Source organism: Hylobates moloch, unplaced genomic scaffold (assembly GCF_009828535.3).
Source record: "Hylobates moloch isolate HMO894 unplaced genomic scaffold, HMol_V3 SCAFFOLD_19, whole genome shotgun sequence".
Taxonomy (NCBI): Eukaryota; Metazoa; Chordata; class Mammalia; order Primates; family Hylobatidae; genus Hylobates; species Hylobates moloch.
This window is the reverse complement of record NW_026652294.1, coordinates 19,953,653-19,972,070: the sequence shown is the minus strand read 5'-3', so window position 1 is coordinate 19,972,070 and position 18,418 is coordinate 19,953,653. Positions and strand designations below refer to the sequence as shown.

The window sequence follows — 18,418 nt, the reverse complement described above, 5'->3', positions numbered from 1 at the left end:
GGCAAAACCTTGCCTCTACTAAAAATACAAAAATTAGCCAGGTGCAGGGGCACGTGCCTGTAATCCCAGCTACTTGGGAGGCTGAGACAGGAGAATTGCCTGAACCTGGGAGGCGGAGATTGCAGTGAGCCAAGACGCACCATTGCACACCAGCCTGGACAATATGGACAATAGAGCCAGACTCTGTCTCTCAAAAAAAAAAAAAAAGTGCTTAGGGCACGTTGCACCCAACTTCTCTTGGGTTGTGAGTTTCTTAAAAGCAGGAATCATCCCTGTCATCTTGGGATCTTCAACCTTTGCCAGAGTGCTTGGCCCACTGCCGAGGCTCAGTAAATACTGGATGTCACAACCTTAAATGTTGGGGTGACTGCAGGACTTGCCCACCCCCTGGCCAGATGGAGAACATGGGGTGCTGGGTACAGAGGGAGGAACTGAATGCCACAGGTTGCCCAGCTCAAGTCAGTAATTTCTCTGTAGTCATTGCAAATCCATCATACCCTAGACTTTAAAGAAGGACTCTATGCCTTCTGTAGCAGTGAATGGCAGAATTCACGCTATAACACATGCCTGGTTTGGCCTGATATATTGTGCTTAGGAAGTGCTTATTTTTCACATATTAGATCTGAGACTCTTAAGAGGTCATGGTGGCCAACTTGAATTCCCTGGGGTTATGAATTTCTTCGTGGTGTTACTTGTTACCTTGTAAGGCAACCCCATAGTTATAAGGGGCTACTTGCTGTCTCCTGGCTACTTTGTCTATCTGTCTAGTTTTCTTCTCTAGGATCACAGGGAAAGTGATACCTCCCCTTTCCAGTGGCCATTTCACATCATATTCATTCATTTATTCGTGTGTTTGTATATGCATTCATTCATGCAGTCATTTATTTAAAAACAGTTTTGAGGCCTATTTTGTCCAAGACAGTCAAGTCCTCTGTTCCCATTGAGCTGACATCTTTAGAGAAGAGAACTAGACAGTTAAGCAGCTAATCAAACAAACTGGAGAAATAAAATTGTCACAGAGCCATGAATAAAGAAAATAGGGCAAAATGAGGGTGGGGCAAATTTTGATAGAGTAGACAGAACGGTGGCTTTGAGGATGAGGCACCTACAATGCAGTGTGGGAGAAGAGCATCTAGGGAATTGAAGGAAGGGAAGGTGGTCAGTGTGGCTTGCGTGGCAGTGAGGGAGGGGAGAAAGATAGAAAATGAGGATGGAAGGCTGGGCAGGGTGGTTCGCGCCTGTAATTCCAACACTTTGGGAACCTGAGGCAGGAGGATCACTTAAGTTCAGAAGTTCAAGACCAGTCTAGGTAACAGCAAAATCTCATCTCTACAAAAAAAAAAAAAAAAAAAAAAATTAGCTGGATGTGGTGGTGCGCACCCACAGTCCCAGCTACTTGGGAGGCTGACGTGGGGGGATCACTTGAGCCCAGGAGTTTGAGGCTGCAGTGAGTGTGATGACACCACTGCACTCCAGCCTGGGCAACAGAGTGAGACCTTGTCTCTAAAAAAATAATAATTTTTTAAAAATAAAATAAAATAAATGAGGATGGAGTGGCAGGCAGGGGCCAACCCATGTGGGACCTTGTAGCCATGATAAGGCACTAGGGATCTCTTGTCAGAAAGAGAGAAGCCTTTTGAGGGTTTGAAGCAGGGGAGTGATGTATAATTTTGTAAGAGCACTTTGAATGTGGGATCTTGAGGTTGATTTCCAAATCCGTAAAGACAATGAGGAGCTTCCTGCTACTTTTATTTTGAGAAATCAGAAAGGTTCTGATTTAGAGGTGAGTTTTGGAAGCCCTGGAGAGAGAGCACCATAATATCTGGAGCCAAAGTCGGGGATCCCACAACAAGCCACGGGATTCTCCTCTTGGAAGGTGGTCTTAGAAGGGCATCCTCTTTTTCTAGATAGCCAGGTTTGGTGTTTTTTGTTTTTCCCATGTCCCTCTTATGAATTCCCAGCAATGGGGAAAAAAAATAGGAGGCAGGCCAGCAGGAGACCTTTTATTATTTCCTCATGGAGAAGGATGGGGTTATCCTTAGTAAGACACCACGTTCGCTGCCACTGTTGTCTGTGATGGAATCCAAGTTGCCAGGGAGGAGTGGATGTCTCATTGTCAGAACCAGGGCCATGGACAATGTATTTATGTGTTGTTTTTTAAGATGCACATCCATTAAAAAAAAAAAACAGACAAACAAGCATCTGGTAAAAACATTGCCACACATGATGGATAAAGGACAGTATCCTTAATACACAGAACTCACCTCAATAGGAAACCAGAGGCCCTATTTTGTTTTGAATGGAAAAGCATGTGAGCAGACTTACAGAAAAGAAAATGCAGATGGTTAATAAAAAGTGTTTAATTTCACTGGAATCAGAGAAATGCAAAGTAAAACAATAGCAGGATACAGGGTGTCTTTTGGGGGGAATTCTGTTGTCAAATTGAAAAAAATATTTTTCAAAAACTGCAGTGCTGGTGAGGCTGTAATGAGATGGACATTCTCATAAACAATTTGTGAGATGTACATTCTCATAAACAATTTGTGAGATGTACCTTAAAGAGGGGACTTTTTTTGGGTATCTTAAAAAAGCTTATACCCTTTAATCCATTAATCCCACTTCTTAGGATCTATCTTATGAAAATAATTTAAAATAATGGCACTAATTTTTATGTAAAATACTGGAAATAGCCTATATGAGAATAGTAGATGATTGATTGACTTAATTGTGATATATCATTTAGTGAACTATTGTGTAGAAATTAAAAATTATATTTTGGAAGATATTTTTGGTAATAGAGAAAAATATTTACACTATACTATTATGTGGAAAACATTAAAATCAATTAATAGGAAGTATGGAGCAATTATGAATGTGAATGCATATTATACACATTGAAATTGATCATTGGATCAAAAATGTATATACAAAGATTGTTAGGAGTTTCCTCTGTGTTGTAAAATCATGGGTACTTTGTTTACTTCTTTGTACATGCCAAGGAATTTTTGTTTTGTTATACACAAGGAATGTGTATTACTTTTAAAATCAGATAAAAGTAGCAAATGGTTATAAGTGCTCCCTATTGCCCCAGCCTGGGCAACATAGCCAGACCCTGTCTCTACAAAATAGAAAGCAATAAGTGCTCCTTACTGCCTGTCAGAGACACACCCACACTCTCCCTTCATTTCTTCTTCCATCACTCTGTTGCTGTGATTCCAAGATTCTAACCCTAACCCTAACCACAGAGTGATACGAATACTGTCGTACTCTTTTGAATGTCAGCCTCATTCCTACAGTGAGACTGGTTTTTTTGTGTGACTTAAAAGTAAGGAATCCAAAAATAGTTTGATCTTTGGTGGTATGAATCAACCAATGTGTGAATCCTCCTGGGGCCCTGTGATGGAGTCAAAAGCATGTGGACTTGGAGCCAGATGACCTGAGTTCAAATGCGGCTCTCCTGCTCCTGAGCTTTGTGATTGGGAAAGTTCATAATTTCCCTGGGCTGCAATGTTCCCATCTATAAAATGGGGAGATGGTCCAGACCTTTACCCAAGTCTGTTTGTGAGCACTTACCAGGATCCTATCTCTAGAGGGACCTAGCAAATAGCCTGGCATGGACTTGGCCATCAAATCCATACTCTTGCTGCTTTCCAGAGGTTGCTACTTAAAAAAAAAAAAAAAAAAAAAGCCAAGACGTGTTGGTGGATTTGAGATCTGCAGAAACAAGAGCCCAAGCCGTGAGGCTACACAGACCCAGCCCTGCTGCCTCTCTGCAGAATATCTTTTTGAACAAGTGATCTAGTCTTCCTGAGCCTCAGGGTACTTGTTTGTGAAATGGGAATTGATGACGATACTCACCTCCTAGGGCGGTTGTCCTCACAATAGATAATACATACATTCAGTAGAGTGCGTGGTACCTTGCAGAATCTCAGTCGATTCACTGAGTTATTTGATATGTGTTTTTCTGGTTGCAAATGAAATAGATGTTCAATGTAGGGAATTTAGGAAAGAGCCTCTGTGAGAAAGAGAGAGAAAGAGAGAACATATATAGTGTTTCCAGCCCTTTGACTTTACAGTGGACTAGCTGTGCCTTTGCATCTAACTGCCCTCATCCCCCACCCGCTCCCCCTTCTGAACTAAGCTGCCATCCTGCAAGTCAGTGCTATCATCCCCAGCAAACTGTGGCCGGACGCCATGGTGTTTCATCAATGCCCCGGTGTGGTAACCTGCTGTTGGCTCTCTCAGCAGATCCTTCAAGCCAGACTTCATCCTGGTCCGCCAGCACGCCTACAGCATGGCCCTGGGGGAAGACTACCGCAGCCTGGTCATCGGCCTGCAATATGGAGGGCTGCCTGCTGTCAACTCTCTCTACTCCGTCTACAACTTCTGCAGCAAGCCCTGGGTGGTAGGTGACAGGGCAGGCTGACCTGGAGGGATATGGGAGGCAGTGGGTGGCTTCCCACTCTGTGACAAGCCCACTCCCCAGCATGGAGGCCTCAGTAGTGAAAATTCTTATTTAAGCAACTGAACCAAACTTGGATCCTAGGGCTGTTGTTGGAATTATTGCCTAATAATTATATTAATGTTATATTTTATATATTATTATGGTAAATATTTATAGGCCGGGCACGGTGGCTCATGCCTGTAATCCCAGCACATTGGGAGGCCAAGGCAGGCGGATCACCTGAGGTTGGTAGTTCGAGACCAGCCTGACTGACATGGAGAAACCCCGTCGCTACTAAAAATACAAAATTAGCCAGGTGTGGTGGCACATGCCTGTAATCCCACCGTAATCCCAGCTACTCGGGAGGCTGAGGCAGGAGAATAGCTTGAACCTGGGAGGCAGAGGTTGTGGTGAGCCGAGATTGTGCCGTTGCACTCCAGCCTGAGCAACAACAGCGAAACTCCATCTAAAAAAAACAAATTTTAGAAATACATATATGTTAATATATACATATTATATATTATACATGTTACATGTAATATATGATATATATTACATATATAATCTTTGTAATATATAATATATAATACAGTGACATAATATATACTATTAAGAATATATAATAAAACATGTTATTATATAACAACATATTATGATATGGTATTATGTTATAATATTAGTCATAAAGATGCGCCATATTGTTTTATGAACATTCTATCATTATTGTTGTTAACAGCAGACCCCATTTATTGAGCACTTACTATGTCCCAGAAAACTATGCTACCCGGCACTTATACTGTCGCTCTCGTGTGAAGTGAGTGTCAACCCTTCATTTTACAGAGACGGAAGCTCAGCTTCAGGCCAGTTAAGGAACTTGCTCAGTGAGTGGTGAGGCCAAAATTTAAGCCATCTCTCCCCAACACCCAACATTTAATTTCTCTTCTTTTATTCCTTATTTTCAGTCATTCATTTGATTTATTTGAGTTTCCATCCAAATGTTACCTGTAAGAAAGACTTCTTAAAATACCACTCCTTGGCCCACAGTGGTGACTCACGCCTGTAATCCCAGTACTTTGGGAGGCCGAGGCAGGCGGATCATGAGATCAAGAGATCGAGACCATGCTGGCCAACATGGTGAAACCCCGTCTCTACTAAAAACACAAGAATTAGCTGGGCATGGTGGCGTCCACCTGTAGTCCCAGCTACTCAGGAGTCTGAGGTAGGAGAATCGCTTGAACCCGGGAGGTGGAGGTTGCAGAGAGCCGAGATCGCACCACTGCACTCCAGCCTGGTGACAGAGCGAGACTCCGTCTCAAAGAAAAAATACCACTCCTCCACTTGCTCAAGTACTCTCAAATCCCTTACCCTGTTTTATTTTTTTCCTAGATACTTATCTCCACCGAATGATAAATTTATCCATTCATTTGTGCATTATCTGTCTCTCTGATTAGAAGTTATTTGTTCATGTACCAAATACTTCTTTTTTTTTATTATTATACTTTATGTTTTAGGGTACATGTGCACAATGTGCAGGTTTGTTACATATGTATCCATGTGCCATGTTGTTTAATTGCGGCACTATTCACAATAGCGAAGAGTTGGAACCAACCCAAATGTCCAACAAATACTTCTTGGGCACTTACTGTGTTCCAGGTGCTGTCGTAAGTCCTAGAAACATAGCAGTGAACAAATCAGACAAAAATCCCTGCCCTGTGGATCTTACATTCTAGTGAGCAGGGGCATGTGCGGTGCTTTAATACTTATGTCAAATATGCAATATGTCCTATGATCAGTGGCAAGGGGGAAGATCAAGGACAGAAAGAGGATAGGTAATGTGGAGGCTTAGGGTATGTAGAATGTGCTCTGTGAAGCTCATAGCTGTCTGGTCTGTGGTTTGCTATCTCTCTGTGTGTTCACCTGGTGGTGTAGGGTGGTAGTTGAGAGTGTGAGCTCTGAAAGCAGATTCCTGGGTCCAGGCTTCTCCACTTATGAGCTGTGTTACTTGAGCAACCCCCTTAACCTCTCTGAACTTAGCTTCCTTATTTGGAAAGTGGTGATAGTAATAGAGCCTTCCTGGTAGGGTTGGTTATGATTTAATAGATGAAAATGCTTAGAATGTGGCTGGCAGAAAGTACACACTCAATAAGTGGTAAAAATTTTCATTGCCTTAGATACCTGGAACAAGTTCCATGCAGAGTTGGAACACTCAGTACTTACTGAATGGCTACATGCATTAATTTAATAGGTATGATAGAATTTACCACTATTGTCATGGCCCTGGTCTCCTTCTCATTCTTCCCTAACTGGGCTTTTTGGCCAATGGCATCCAAGATTTTCGAGTGCCACTGTTAGGAAAGGGTTCTAGATGGTGTTAGCCCTTCCCCACCTTTTACCACAGTTATCACGATAGTAGCAACCACAACTCATCAGCACTAACCATGTGCTATCCTGAGCCCTTAACGTGCATATTGTGTTTAATTCTCAGCACCCTTATGAGTAGGAATTGCTAATATCTCCATCTTACAGATGAGGAAACTGAGGCTCACATAGTTAGTAGTAAGTGGTAGAGCTAGGCCTCTTCAAAACTCATGTGCTTACCTGTGGAATCACTCTCCCTTTCTGGACTCCAATTTCCTTGTCTGCAAAGTGTCCCACACACACACACATCATTTTCCATATTTCTGAGTTCTCCTAAACCCTCCAAGTTGACTCCCTGTTGTGCTGCATCTGAAGGCTATACCCCAAGAGTTTGCAGACCAATCCTGGGTGGATGCAGAAAGTTCCTAGTTACTCTGTTTTCAGTGTCCAGGCTCTTAGTATTGAGTGACCTCCAAGCCAGGTTGGCCACTCCTTTAACCACTGGGCATCCACATGGGACCACAAATTCCAGTTGATTCCTTTATCTTGTTCAGAATCTGATTTGCTCTTCTCTGCTTATATCCACCAGCAGCTCTCCTTCACCTTCTGGGTGAATTCTAAGCTTTCTGGCCAGGCCTTTAAGGCTGGTGGTCTGTGATGGATCACGCTTCGACCTCATCTCTCATCATCACCTGCAACTGATGCCACAGCATGACAGCTGCAGAGGGTCTCCAGCATACACTAGTCTCAATGCACACCCGGAGGGCCCCTTCTCCTTCTCTATGTCATCTGCTCCAGGGGATCATCCTGACTCCCTACTCTGTCCCCCTTCCAGGTCCCTTCACCTCCTATGCTTCCCTCCAGCAAGATATTAGTATCACAGCCATGCACCTGCAGCCTGCCTTCCTTCAGGCCTTGCCCCCATGTTCAGCTTGTTGCTCCAATAATAAAGCATAGTGACGGAGCTCACCTTTGAGCTCTGGAGACAATAGCTAATATCTGGCAAAACAAGCAAGTGTTGAAGCATGAGGAGAGCAGTGGGAAGGGATGTGGCTTGAGCTGTTGGAAATGAGAGGGGTTGCAACAGCAGAGAAAATATTTATTAATGTAACACCTAGCATTTTAGCACTGCTGTGGACAAAGCACTGCCTCTGACGCACTGTATCCTTACAACAATCCCATGAGGTTGGATCTCCAGTTTACGAGTGAAGAAACCAAAGCTCAAAAACCTGAATTGGCTTCCCGAGTTATACAGCTAGTAAGTGGCAAAGCAAGAATTTGAACCCAGGGAGGCTGGATGCACATCTAACACCATCAATTACCATGCAGTGCTGCCTCTCTAGAAAGAAGGTACTGCAGGCAAGGAGCAGGGCATGAACATCAGCAGGTGGAGAAGGACCTAGTGTGAAATGCTGAGGCTGTAGTAAGTGCTCATTAAATATGGTTGGGCTGAACCCAGTGTTCTGCCTACTTACTAGGTCTTGGGCAGAAATGGAGGGGTTAATATGGCTGGATGATGGAGAAGATGAATGTCCAGCCAAGGAATCTGGTCTTTATCCTATAGGCAGGATAGGATAGCACCTACTGAAGCTCAGCTCACAACAGTCAGATGCTTGAGGCCTCAGAGCAAGTGGGAGGTTTTGTTATACTGGGTAACAATGGTTGTTCAGTGTTCTCTCCTCTTCTATCCTAGTTCTCTCAACTCATTAAGATCTTCCATTCCCTGGGTCCTGAGAAGTTCCCGCTTGTGGAGCAAACATTTTTCCCCAACCATAAGCCAATGGTGAGTGCCCTTTTTTACTCTGTTTCTTTGCATGATGTGGAATGAATACAGATGTCTTGTCCTCAGTCCCTTTGGATGGAGGAGGTGGACTCTAGGGGTTGTACATTGCAGACTCTAAGGTGGAGTCACAGTGTCCTGTGGGAGTGCCTGGATTTCCTAAGGGAAGTCGTCTCTCCAGGTGAAATTCAGGCAGTAGGGCAAATGACAAAGGTGAACCACATTCCTTGGAACTTGGAGATTTTCAGCAAATCAGGGGACACGTTCTGGGGGCATATTAGAGCCAGAGGCTGATTATAAAGGTAAAAGATGTTTTCAAGGTGGGATGTTGTTTTACTTGAGCCTTTTGTGGAACCTGATTTCAACTCATATTTTAATGAAAAGCAGTAATATTAATATTTGATTTGCATTGGTTGTTGAAGGGCGGTTTCCTTACATGTCCTCTTCACTTTCCAATTTCTGAATGCACCTGAGATCTCCTCTGGGAAGCAGGTAGGGCTTAGCTCAGAATATGTGGTACAGCCTCCCATTTGGAGGATACCTGGGTACAAGAGGTGAATGTCTTTTTGAATGAGGTGAAGGGTTCTCCACCTGAAGCCAGAAAGTGTTGAGGAGGGGAGCTCTAAGCAGCAGGAAAGAGCCTGCAACATGCCTGCTTGCATAGTTGGTGGTCTTCGTAAACTGGTCAAAGGAATTCAAGGCCGTGACCCTGCGCTTGGCCTTGCAGGGAATGCGTCTTTGGGAACAGAATAATGAATAGGGTATACTATAGTCCCAGGTGGGGACTTACTGTGGCTGTTTGTAGAGTCTAAGCTCAGGCTGCTGGGCTAGACAGTCCTGTTTGGAGATATTGATGGGTAGGACTGCAGGTTCCAGGAGGAATCACTCTAACCAAGCAGAATTTTCTATTGATGATCTTTCCCTTATATCTGATCAGGCAAGAGTCACAGAATCCAGAACATGCTGGTTGAGATAAGAAGGGCATGTGAAACCCAGCGTATCCCCAAACCCTGGATTTTTCTTACTGTATGCATCCTTACAGTGGGGAAAATTCAGAGTTCATTATCAAACCAGCCTGAATTTGAATCCCAGTTCTGTCTACATACTAGGTCTCAGGAAAATGACTTTATCTCTGTGAGCCCCAACTTCTTCAGGTAAAAACCATGGATGGTTGTGGAGCAACCTCATCGAGTAGTCAGGATTTCATGAGATCCTGTATGTAAAGTGCCGTACCTGCCATATAGTAGGAGTAGCTTTAAAACAAGGGTGAAAACCTGGAACATTGTCAATGGTGGGATGAAAGTCGGGCAAGGGGTCTGCAGCCAGCCCAGCCCATTGACAGTGACAGGCCCTGCTGTATACTCCGAAAGGAGGTTGTTATAAGCTCTGGGAAAAGGTCACCAGCCGTCGTGAGACCTCATGAGTTCCTGGTGTTCCCAACTAGGCCAAGCCATACTTAGAATTTCAAGCAGGCAGTTGACATCAAGGACTGCTGTTTGCAGGCCGCCCCTCCCCACCTCCACCAGGTTGGGATTATTAGGAAGAAAACAAGGAGGGCTGAGTAAGGACTCCAGTCTGGGGGTACTTGTACCACCAATAGATGATGAGGTACAGATATGTTAATACATCCAGATTCAGCAGAACTAGGGAGGACTCTAGCAATAGAATCAGGGAGCAAAGTCAAGGCAGGGCACCTCTCCTAAGATTCCTTCTGCAAGGGAAAAGGACTGGAGCAGGGTGGGGCCAGGCCATAGTGGTGCATGGAGGGAGACTTCCAAGGCCTGCTGGTGTATACATAACTCCCCGTGGCATCAGAACACAACAAGGCAAGAGACAGCAGATGTGTGATAGAAATAAAACCACTTTACTGTTTAGAATAAAGGACACACTATAAAAAGTGAACATTATGCAACATTACAAGACAATATACATTCACGGAATATAAAATTCATAAATAACATGGAGGAAAACTGTAAACAGTGCTACAAAATTTAGCAACAAATACATTCCTTCTAGACAGGGTTCGAGATCTCTGGTTGGTTTCTCTCCATCACTTCTGGGTTTCAGGACGGCAGACTGGCTAAAGGGAAAGGCGGTTGCTGGGAGAATCTAAGAAGCCTCTACCCCCAAAGCAAAAACTATTCTCCAAGTTCTCCCCTTCCTCTCGCCTCCAAAGAGCCAATTAGGAAGTTGTTATCACATCCATCTCCCCTACTTTCCCCCATTTTGTTTTGCTTTTGCCATCAGATTTTTATAATGTTTCTCTCTGATAAAAATACTCTAGTGACATGTTTACCTTAGGTAGCCAGAAGCCACACACTTGGGTGCCATCTTGGGGTAGTCCAGATTGTCAATTGTCACATGCAAGACAGAGGTCTGGGGCGTGGAAGGGTAGTGTCTCCTGGGGGCCACAGTTTCCCCTAGACAGGGCTATCCCCAAAAGTCATTTGTTTCTTTAATTGTTCAAGAACCATGTTGCCACCATGAGGCAGGTCTGGAACGAGGGGAAGGTAAAAGACAGGAGTCTCCCAGTATCACCTACCCTGGACAGAGCAGAGCACCAGCCCAAGAGCTGAGAGCCTGAGCATGGAGCTTCCTTGATTGGGAGGCAGAAGAGATGCCCAAAGGAGGAAGCGAGAACTTGGAATTGTATCTCCCATGGCCCTGGATTCTTAGGAAAATCACGGCTTCCCAACTGGATGGGCAGCAGGACTTGGGGTGAAGTAAATGGTAGACTATGCAGGGCCAAGTGACACAGAACAAGAACATGAATGTGCTTTAAACTTTTTTCCTACCCCAGGAGCCATTGGGATTCCAATAGGGAGGAGGCTGGAGGAGTCTCATTACTAGTTCCTTCTGTTTCCCCCAATTCACCAGTCTAGCTGCTTGCCTAGAAGTATTTTCCTCTCCATTCCACTGTAGAATTTGATTCAGGAAAATGGCGGCATGTGGGTTTCATTTTTTTCTCTTAAACACAATGTACACATATTACAGCCTACACATGACACAAGATTTAGCAAAATAAAATGTTCACGATATGATTGAAATACAGAAGTGTCTCAGCTACATAAATGACTTTAAATTATACAGTAAGTGAACGGGTGAAATAAACAAAGCGATAGCTTATAGAAAGCTCAAAACCGCCCTCTGACATTGCTTTGCGAAAGACCGTTCTTTGCCCAGGGCCTCCTCACCAAGGCCTAACAGATGGGGCTGTGGTTCTGCTAATTTATCGACTCCGCAGGGAAACTTCAGGTGCCTCACGCTCAGCCTTCACGCAAGTTCCTCCTTGTGTGAGAGAGGCTGACCACACCAGGGAGTGTGAATGGCCAGATGCCTCACAGAGAAGACACTGATGTCCACTTGTGGGAGGGAACTTGTGTAGGTTGGTCAGGGGCCCCACCATGCGAGGCCTTGAGGTTAAAATAAGGACAATCCCAAAACATCAAGTCTGGGCTCATCCCTTCAAAACCACGGACATGCTGGCCCCAGCTTCTTCTGCTCACACTGCCTCACTGAGAAGGCCAAGCCTCCCATTCTCCCCCTGCCAAATGGCATGACCACGATGGGAAAGGTACACGGTAATGAAATTGATCCCAAGGAAACCTGATGCCAGTACTCTCTTCCCACTCTGGGGTTCTGCCAAGCACCTTGCCTGGGCACCTGTGTGTGTGCAAGACTCTACAATGTGTTGTCTGCTGCTTTTTTTTTTCTTCTCCTGTTTCAATTGGCAGCTCAGTTTTCTAAAGTGGAATGAACTGAAGATACAAATACTAGTAGAAGATAAATACCCATAAGCTGAAAAAAGAGACAGAGAGCAATCACGTTCAATGTCACCATCCTACCACCCCCCACTCTGTAAAATATACATTATCACCTACTCTCAGCATCTCACTTTTGACACTAAAACTTAAAATAATTTTATTTAATAGGAGAATTTATATTATAGTTTTATTTCAAAAAAAAAAAAAAAAACACAACAGAAACCCTACAACTGGTTGCAAACTCAGGCTTTCCCCAGTGACCAACAATTTTAATTCCAAGAGGTGAGGATCTCAGGAGGTGGCATTCACCTACCAGGGAGCTAGGGAAAGGGAACCAAGCTGTCTCCACACCCAGGAGAGGTGTCCCTCCAGCCAAGGCAGGCAGGACACTCTGCAGCTCTCCCTCCTGTGCCCAGGCCCTTGACTACACTCTCATCTGCCATCTGAGCCAAGCCAGGAAGGCAGTTAAAGGAAGGCCCCCAAACATGAAGCAGGGACAAGGAGACGGACAGGGGTCAGATGACCCATGATAGGGAAGAGAGGGTGCTGATGATGTTCAGAATTTCAAATTTTAATTAAAATGAAAAAAAAATGTCAACTTGGAATGTCATGATTTTCTTCAAACAAGCAATGACAACAAAATAGAAGAGATTAAACTATTGGCGTATTTAACAGCATTGAACAGAATTCTGTGTCCTGTAAAAAAATTAGCTTATGTCCCCATGTGGGTATATGCAAATGTGTATACAAACATATCCCCCTAGGTGAGCTAAACACTATTCTGGAAATAGTATCCTCTACCCAAATCTACTTGGCTATATCTGTGGATAGTGTATGGTGTGTGTATTTCTCCAATTTACATAAAAGAAAGCTCCTGGCCAAATCTACCAAAGCGTTTTCCAGGAGGAAGTCTGGTGGGAGGCAGGGAGAGGAAAGACATTCATCTCAGTCTTTCACCTGAGCTTTTGTACAAGGCAGGCAAATCGCCTCCTGACCTCAGGCAGATGTTTAAGTCTTCACCAACTAAGAAAGCTCTGTTATTCTGGCCTGGGTGCTTGCTCCAGACTCAGGAACATCTGGTCAACGCAAGCATCACTGGGCTGGGGAATTGTGTGTGTGCTGCGTCATCTCCGACTCTCTTGTAGTTCCTTCCTTCCCTCCCTCACTCTTATATGCAGACACAGACAGACACAGTCTGGTTGGGACATGCAGTGGCAGCTCCTGGTGTATAAGATCTTTCACACACCTTGAGTCTATCTGCTTACTGCCTTTGACTGATCCTGAAATGGTTGGCCTTTCAGCAAGTTCCTTGTCTGTGTCCTTTATGTATTGGAGGAGAAGGGCAAAGGGAAGAGGGTCTGGGAGATGGTGAGGTGGGGAAGAAGCAAAAGGGGTGGGAATTACAATTCTCAAGTGGAGTAGTTTTTCATTTTTGTTTTCCTAAAAAAATAGAGATTATATTATCATGAAGAAGAGGAATATAGGTTCCTCATTCTTTCTGGCATGGCACCAGAAATTCCCAGGTGGAAATGAATGATGTCAAAACCAAAAAGAAGGGGCAGGGTGGGGCCAGGAGGATAGTTCCCAATAAACCCCATATGACAGCATAGACCTTTCTTTAAGTGTTCCAAGTGCTAAATTTGCAAGGAAACAGGCACTAATTTCATTGTCATCATCTGGGAAGAGTTAGTGTCCAAGGGAAGCTCAGCGGGAAGGGAGGGAAGTGAGGTGGGGCAGGGTCTGGCGCTCAGGGGTCTGTGGCATTGATGATGCTTTTGTCCGGGGGGGCCCATCCTCGGTACCAGCTGCAGTAGCCGCCCTTCTGCCGGATGCAGGCGTAGTGTTTGGACTGGTAGCCAGGGTAACCGAAATTGGAGAGCATGTCGGTCCAGAGACACTCGTTCTTGGAAGTCACAAAGCAAGGCAGGTAGTAGCAGGACTTGATCTGCAATTAGATAACAGGCAGCAGTTGACGGACTCTGCCATGGTATGCCCAGGCCTGAGGCTGCCGAGCCTGGATTCAGCCCCTGGGGCCACTGCAGGGGAAGCCTAGCCACATCAGTCTCTCAGTGATAATAACATAAATAGCACTAGCGAACCTTTGTTGCGCACCTGCTGTCTAACAGACATCCTGATAAGTGCTTTGATATTATTCTCTTTAATTCTTATCACAGTTTTATCTCCCTTTTTACAGATAAATAAATAGGAGGCTCGGAGAGGTTAAGTAACTTGCTGCAGGTCACACAACCAGTAAGTAGCAGAATTAGACTATTGAGAGGACTTTTTCATCTCAAATAGATGGGAGATCTCAGCTGTTTTAGGGAATCGAGGAATTAGAAAGGTTAGAGCATAACTTTGGAGTCTAGCTGCCCTAGGTTGGAAACCAGATTAACTGTGGGACCTATGGCTAGTTACTTAAGTTCTCTGAGCTCTCATCTGCAGAATGGAGATCATAGTAATTAAAACCACACAGGACTGTTTTGAAGATGAAGTGAGAGAGTGGCCCAACTTCCTCCCACAGCAGGAAGGCTGTACCTTGGCCCTATACTTGGGTCAGGGGGATGGGCCTGGTTAAAGAGAGACCTTCTGTAGCATCTGGTCTCTGCAGTCCTGGGCCCGTTTGCCCATCTGGGGTGGGGTTACCGATGAGTCAGCTACCAGGGTGAGCCCACTTGAAACCACTTGGGAGAACCTACCAGTGTTAGGATCCTGTGCCTACAGCCTTGAACTGCCAGGTGGGGCCAGGGATTCAAGTGCCCTCCTGCCCCAGCAGCTTCCAAGTGGTCATCATAGAGGCAGCCGATTACAGCAGAAAGGCATTCTTCCTTCCCTGCCTTCCTCACTGCCCCACCTGGGGCAACATTCCTTACTATATCTGCTCAGACCTGCCCCTCTGCCCTGGCCTAACACATGCACACCCTTCCCAGCACGAGGGCCTGGCACCCAGTGCATTGGGAGCTGATGTTTCTAGGGCTGCAAGTCAGCACCTCCCCTCCTTCCCCCAGTGACCCCAGGGCTTACCTTGCAGTTACAACCCAGGTGGTACCGATAGTTCAGCCCCTTGCGCTGGGAGAGGGTGAGCTGGTCCCACCTCTCCACAAAGTTGCACAGCCCTGTGTACATCTTGCCATCATAGACGCGACCTGCAGGAGGAAAGAAGAAAACAAGGAGAGGGTTGTTTTGTCCAGAGCCCAGCCCAGAAAGAATTCACACCTACTATGTTTCCACTTAGCCCAGGCACTGTGGCTGGGTACTTTTCAGACCCATGATTTTATTTCACCCTCCCCAGCACCTTTTAAAATGGACTGTAGCCTCGTTTTCCAGATGAGGATAATGAGGCTCAGAGAGGTAAAGTGATTTGCCAAAGGTCTCAAGCCCATTAAATACTGGAGCTAGGACTAGACACCAACTCTTCACTCCCTTTATAATGATTTTTGTGTTTGTTTTCTCCTTTACTACATTGACTGCCTAAAGATGAATAACTTTCAAAGACAGGCCTAACAGGTTGAGTGTGAGGTGAAGAGGAACAGACACTCCCTTTTTATTTACAGTAAAGTTGAGAAGCTACAAATTAGGAGATTTCCTCCACAAGGTGAGTGGTGGAGCTAATTCCAAAGTCTAGCCTAAGTGTAGGAGCCTCAAGCTCTTAGCACTGGGTAAGTGGATGAATTCAACATTAGAGACTCCTTACAATTTACTGGACATTTGGTGAGTCAGCTACTCCTTATGTGTTCTTCTGAAGTCAAGAAACAGTGAACCTTGGCCAAACCCTGGCCTAGAAGCTAGAGTTGGCCGTTACCTGTCAGCAGGTACTGGTACTTGTTGACCTCCAGCTTAAGGCCACAGAGACTCTCGGAAGCTTCCGTGTGGATGTACTGCACATGGGGCATCTTGGTGAAGCCTCGGTACATCTGTGGGCAAAAGGAACATCATGACTTCTTCCTTCCCAGTTTGGACACCCATATGATCCATAATCCCACTGCTGGGTATGTATCCAAAGGAAAGGAAATCAGAGTATGGAAGAGGGGTCGGCACTCTCATGTTGACTGCAGCAATATTCACAATAGCCAAGATATGAAATCAACCTAAGTGCCCATCAACAGATGAATGGATCAACAAAACCTGGTATCTATACCCAATGGAATATGATTCATCCAGAAAAAGGAATGAAATCTTGTCATGTGTGGCAGCGCAGCTGGAACTGGAGGTCATTTTGCTAAGTGAAATAAGCCAGGCACAGAAAGACAAATATACCATGTTCTCACTCATATGTGGGAGCTAAGAAAGTAAATCTCATAAAGATAGACAGTGGATTGGTGGTTACCAGAGGCAGGAAAGGTAATAGGGGTTGGGGGAAAGAGATATAATTAATGGATACAAAAATATGAGTAGGCAGAAGAAGTAAGACTCAGTGTTCATTAAATCAGTAGAATGACTACAGTAAACAATAACTTATTGTATATCTCAAAATAGCTAGTAGAGGATAATTCAAGTGTTCCCAGCATAAAGAAACGATAAATGTTTAAGGTTATGAATATCCCAATTACCCTGATTTGATTACTATACATTTTTGAATATATCAAAATACCACATGGACTCCCAAAATATGTACATTTATTATGTATCGATAAAGTAAAAGGAACACAGGAGAGGGGTCTCAGCACCCAGAAGGCTTGCTGACACTGGATCTGAGGGAATCTCGATCCCCTATTCAGCTGTCCAGTGGCTGGTCACTGATCCACCCACCCCAGGGCCCCCTTCACCCCAGATGAAGCCACCGATCCTCTTGTCTAGCCAGGTTGGTGCCTTCCCAGAGAAACCTTCCTGTGCAGCCAGCCACACCACCCATTCCAACTGCCCCACAACACTCCTTCGTCTACACATGTCTCACATCCCAGCACCTTTTCAGAAATCCAGAGAAGTAGCTGTGACAAAGGTCCTTTTTCTTTGTCAACCTTAGGACCTGAGTCCCATAAATTCAGCCAGCATTCTCTTGATATCTCTGTGACACTTTCCAGCCCACAAAAAACATTCTCACTCACATTCCCCTTGCAGTATCCTTAAAAGAGCCCTGGGAAGGATGTATTACAAACCCCACTTTATAGAAATTCTATTTGGCTGGTGAACATTGAATTCAGGCTAGAAATTCTCCATGTTTTTTATTCTTCTGAGCGTCTGATGAAAGCACTGGGTTCATTTATCCCAGATGAAGCACATAAACATATCTACAAAGTTCAAAGATGTTTAACTGTTAAATAATTTATAATTATTAGATTGAACCACATGAAATTGCTGATATTTGGCTATTTGTATCTACGACATAATCTAATACAGTGGTTCTCAACTGGAGGCAATTTGCCCCCCTAGGAAATATATGGGACATTTGGCAATGTCTGGAGACATTTTTGGTTGTCACAACAGTTAGTAGAGGGTAGGGAGGTTGCTAAACATCCCACAATACTCAGGACAGCCCCCAGAACAAAGAATTATCTGGCCCCAAATGTCAATGGTACTGAGGTTGAGAAATCTCCTTTAATATTAGCCCGTGAATCACCATGACAACCCTATGAGGTAGGAACCATTATGCCCATTTTATAGATGAGGAGCCTGAGTTACAGGCAGGCTAAGTAGCTAGTTAAGGCCACACAGTTGGGAAATGGCAGAGCTAGGATTCCAAGCAGAGGAATCTGCCTTCAGAGTCCATACTCTTACCCATTATCTTAGTCTGGCTCCCAGGAAAGCTTCAGAAGCCTATGACCAAGGTCCCCAGAAGCAGGCAAATGCTATTTCCATTTATGGCCACTGTGCCTCCTTCATCAGTGTGTGCTCAGAGTCACTGGGGTGAATGAATGCAACAGAAGCTGGGTCTGCTTTGTGATTCCAGGTCAAGTCCACAAGTATTACACAGGCCCAGTGTGCCAAGGTGATGCTGTGAACTGTGAGATCTGGTAAGGGTGCGGTGGGGTACCAAGGTATTGCACAATTCTGTTATCCCCTCAGTTCTCAGCGTACACAAGCCCTGGACTGCTGGTGGTCTCTGGGCTTGTCCCAAGGGTTTATAATAGGAAAATG

General features: G+C 44.8%; 2 protein-coding genes across 7 annotated transcripts in view; one reads left to right on the top strand and one right to left on the bottom strand.

Moving 5' to 3' along the window:
• SYN3 (synapsin III) overlaps positions 1-18,418 on the top strand; it is a 565,053-nt gene that overhangs the window by 184,031 nt on the left and 362,604 nt on the right. For 5 of the 6 annotated variants that reach the window (XM_032140018.2, XM_058431176.1, XM_032140019.2 and 2 more), the window contains 2 exons: positions 4,246-4,405; positions 8,496-8,585. In XM_032140018.2, coding sequence (XP_031995909.1) covers positions 4,246-4,405; positions 8,496-8,585 — 250 coding nt within the window. The remainder of the gene's footprint in view (positions 1-4,245; positions 4,406-8,495; positions 8,586-18,418) is intronic. The other variant, XM_032140020.2, reaches the window with a different exon arrangement.
• TIMP3 (TIMP metallopeptidase inhibitor 3) overlaps positions 10,424-18,418 on the bottom strand; it is a 61,273-nt gene continuing 53,278 nt past the window's right edge. Inside the window, exons 3-5 of the mRNA XM_032140022.2 lie at positions 16,146-16,257; positions 15,368-15,489; positions 10,424-14,291 (exon numbers count right to left, since the gene is read on the bottom strand). Coding sequence (XP_031995913.1) covers positions 14,094-14,291; positions 15,368-15,489; positions 16,146-16,257 — 432 coding nt within the window. The 3' untranslated portion in view covers positions 10,424-14,093. The remainder of the gene's footprint in view (positions 14,292-15,367; positions 15,490-16,145; positions 16,258-18,418) is intronic.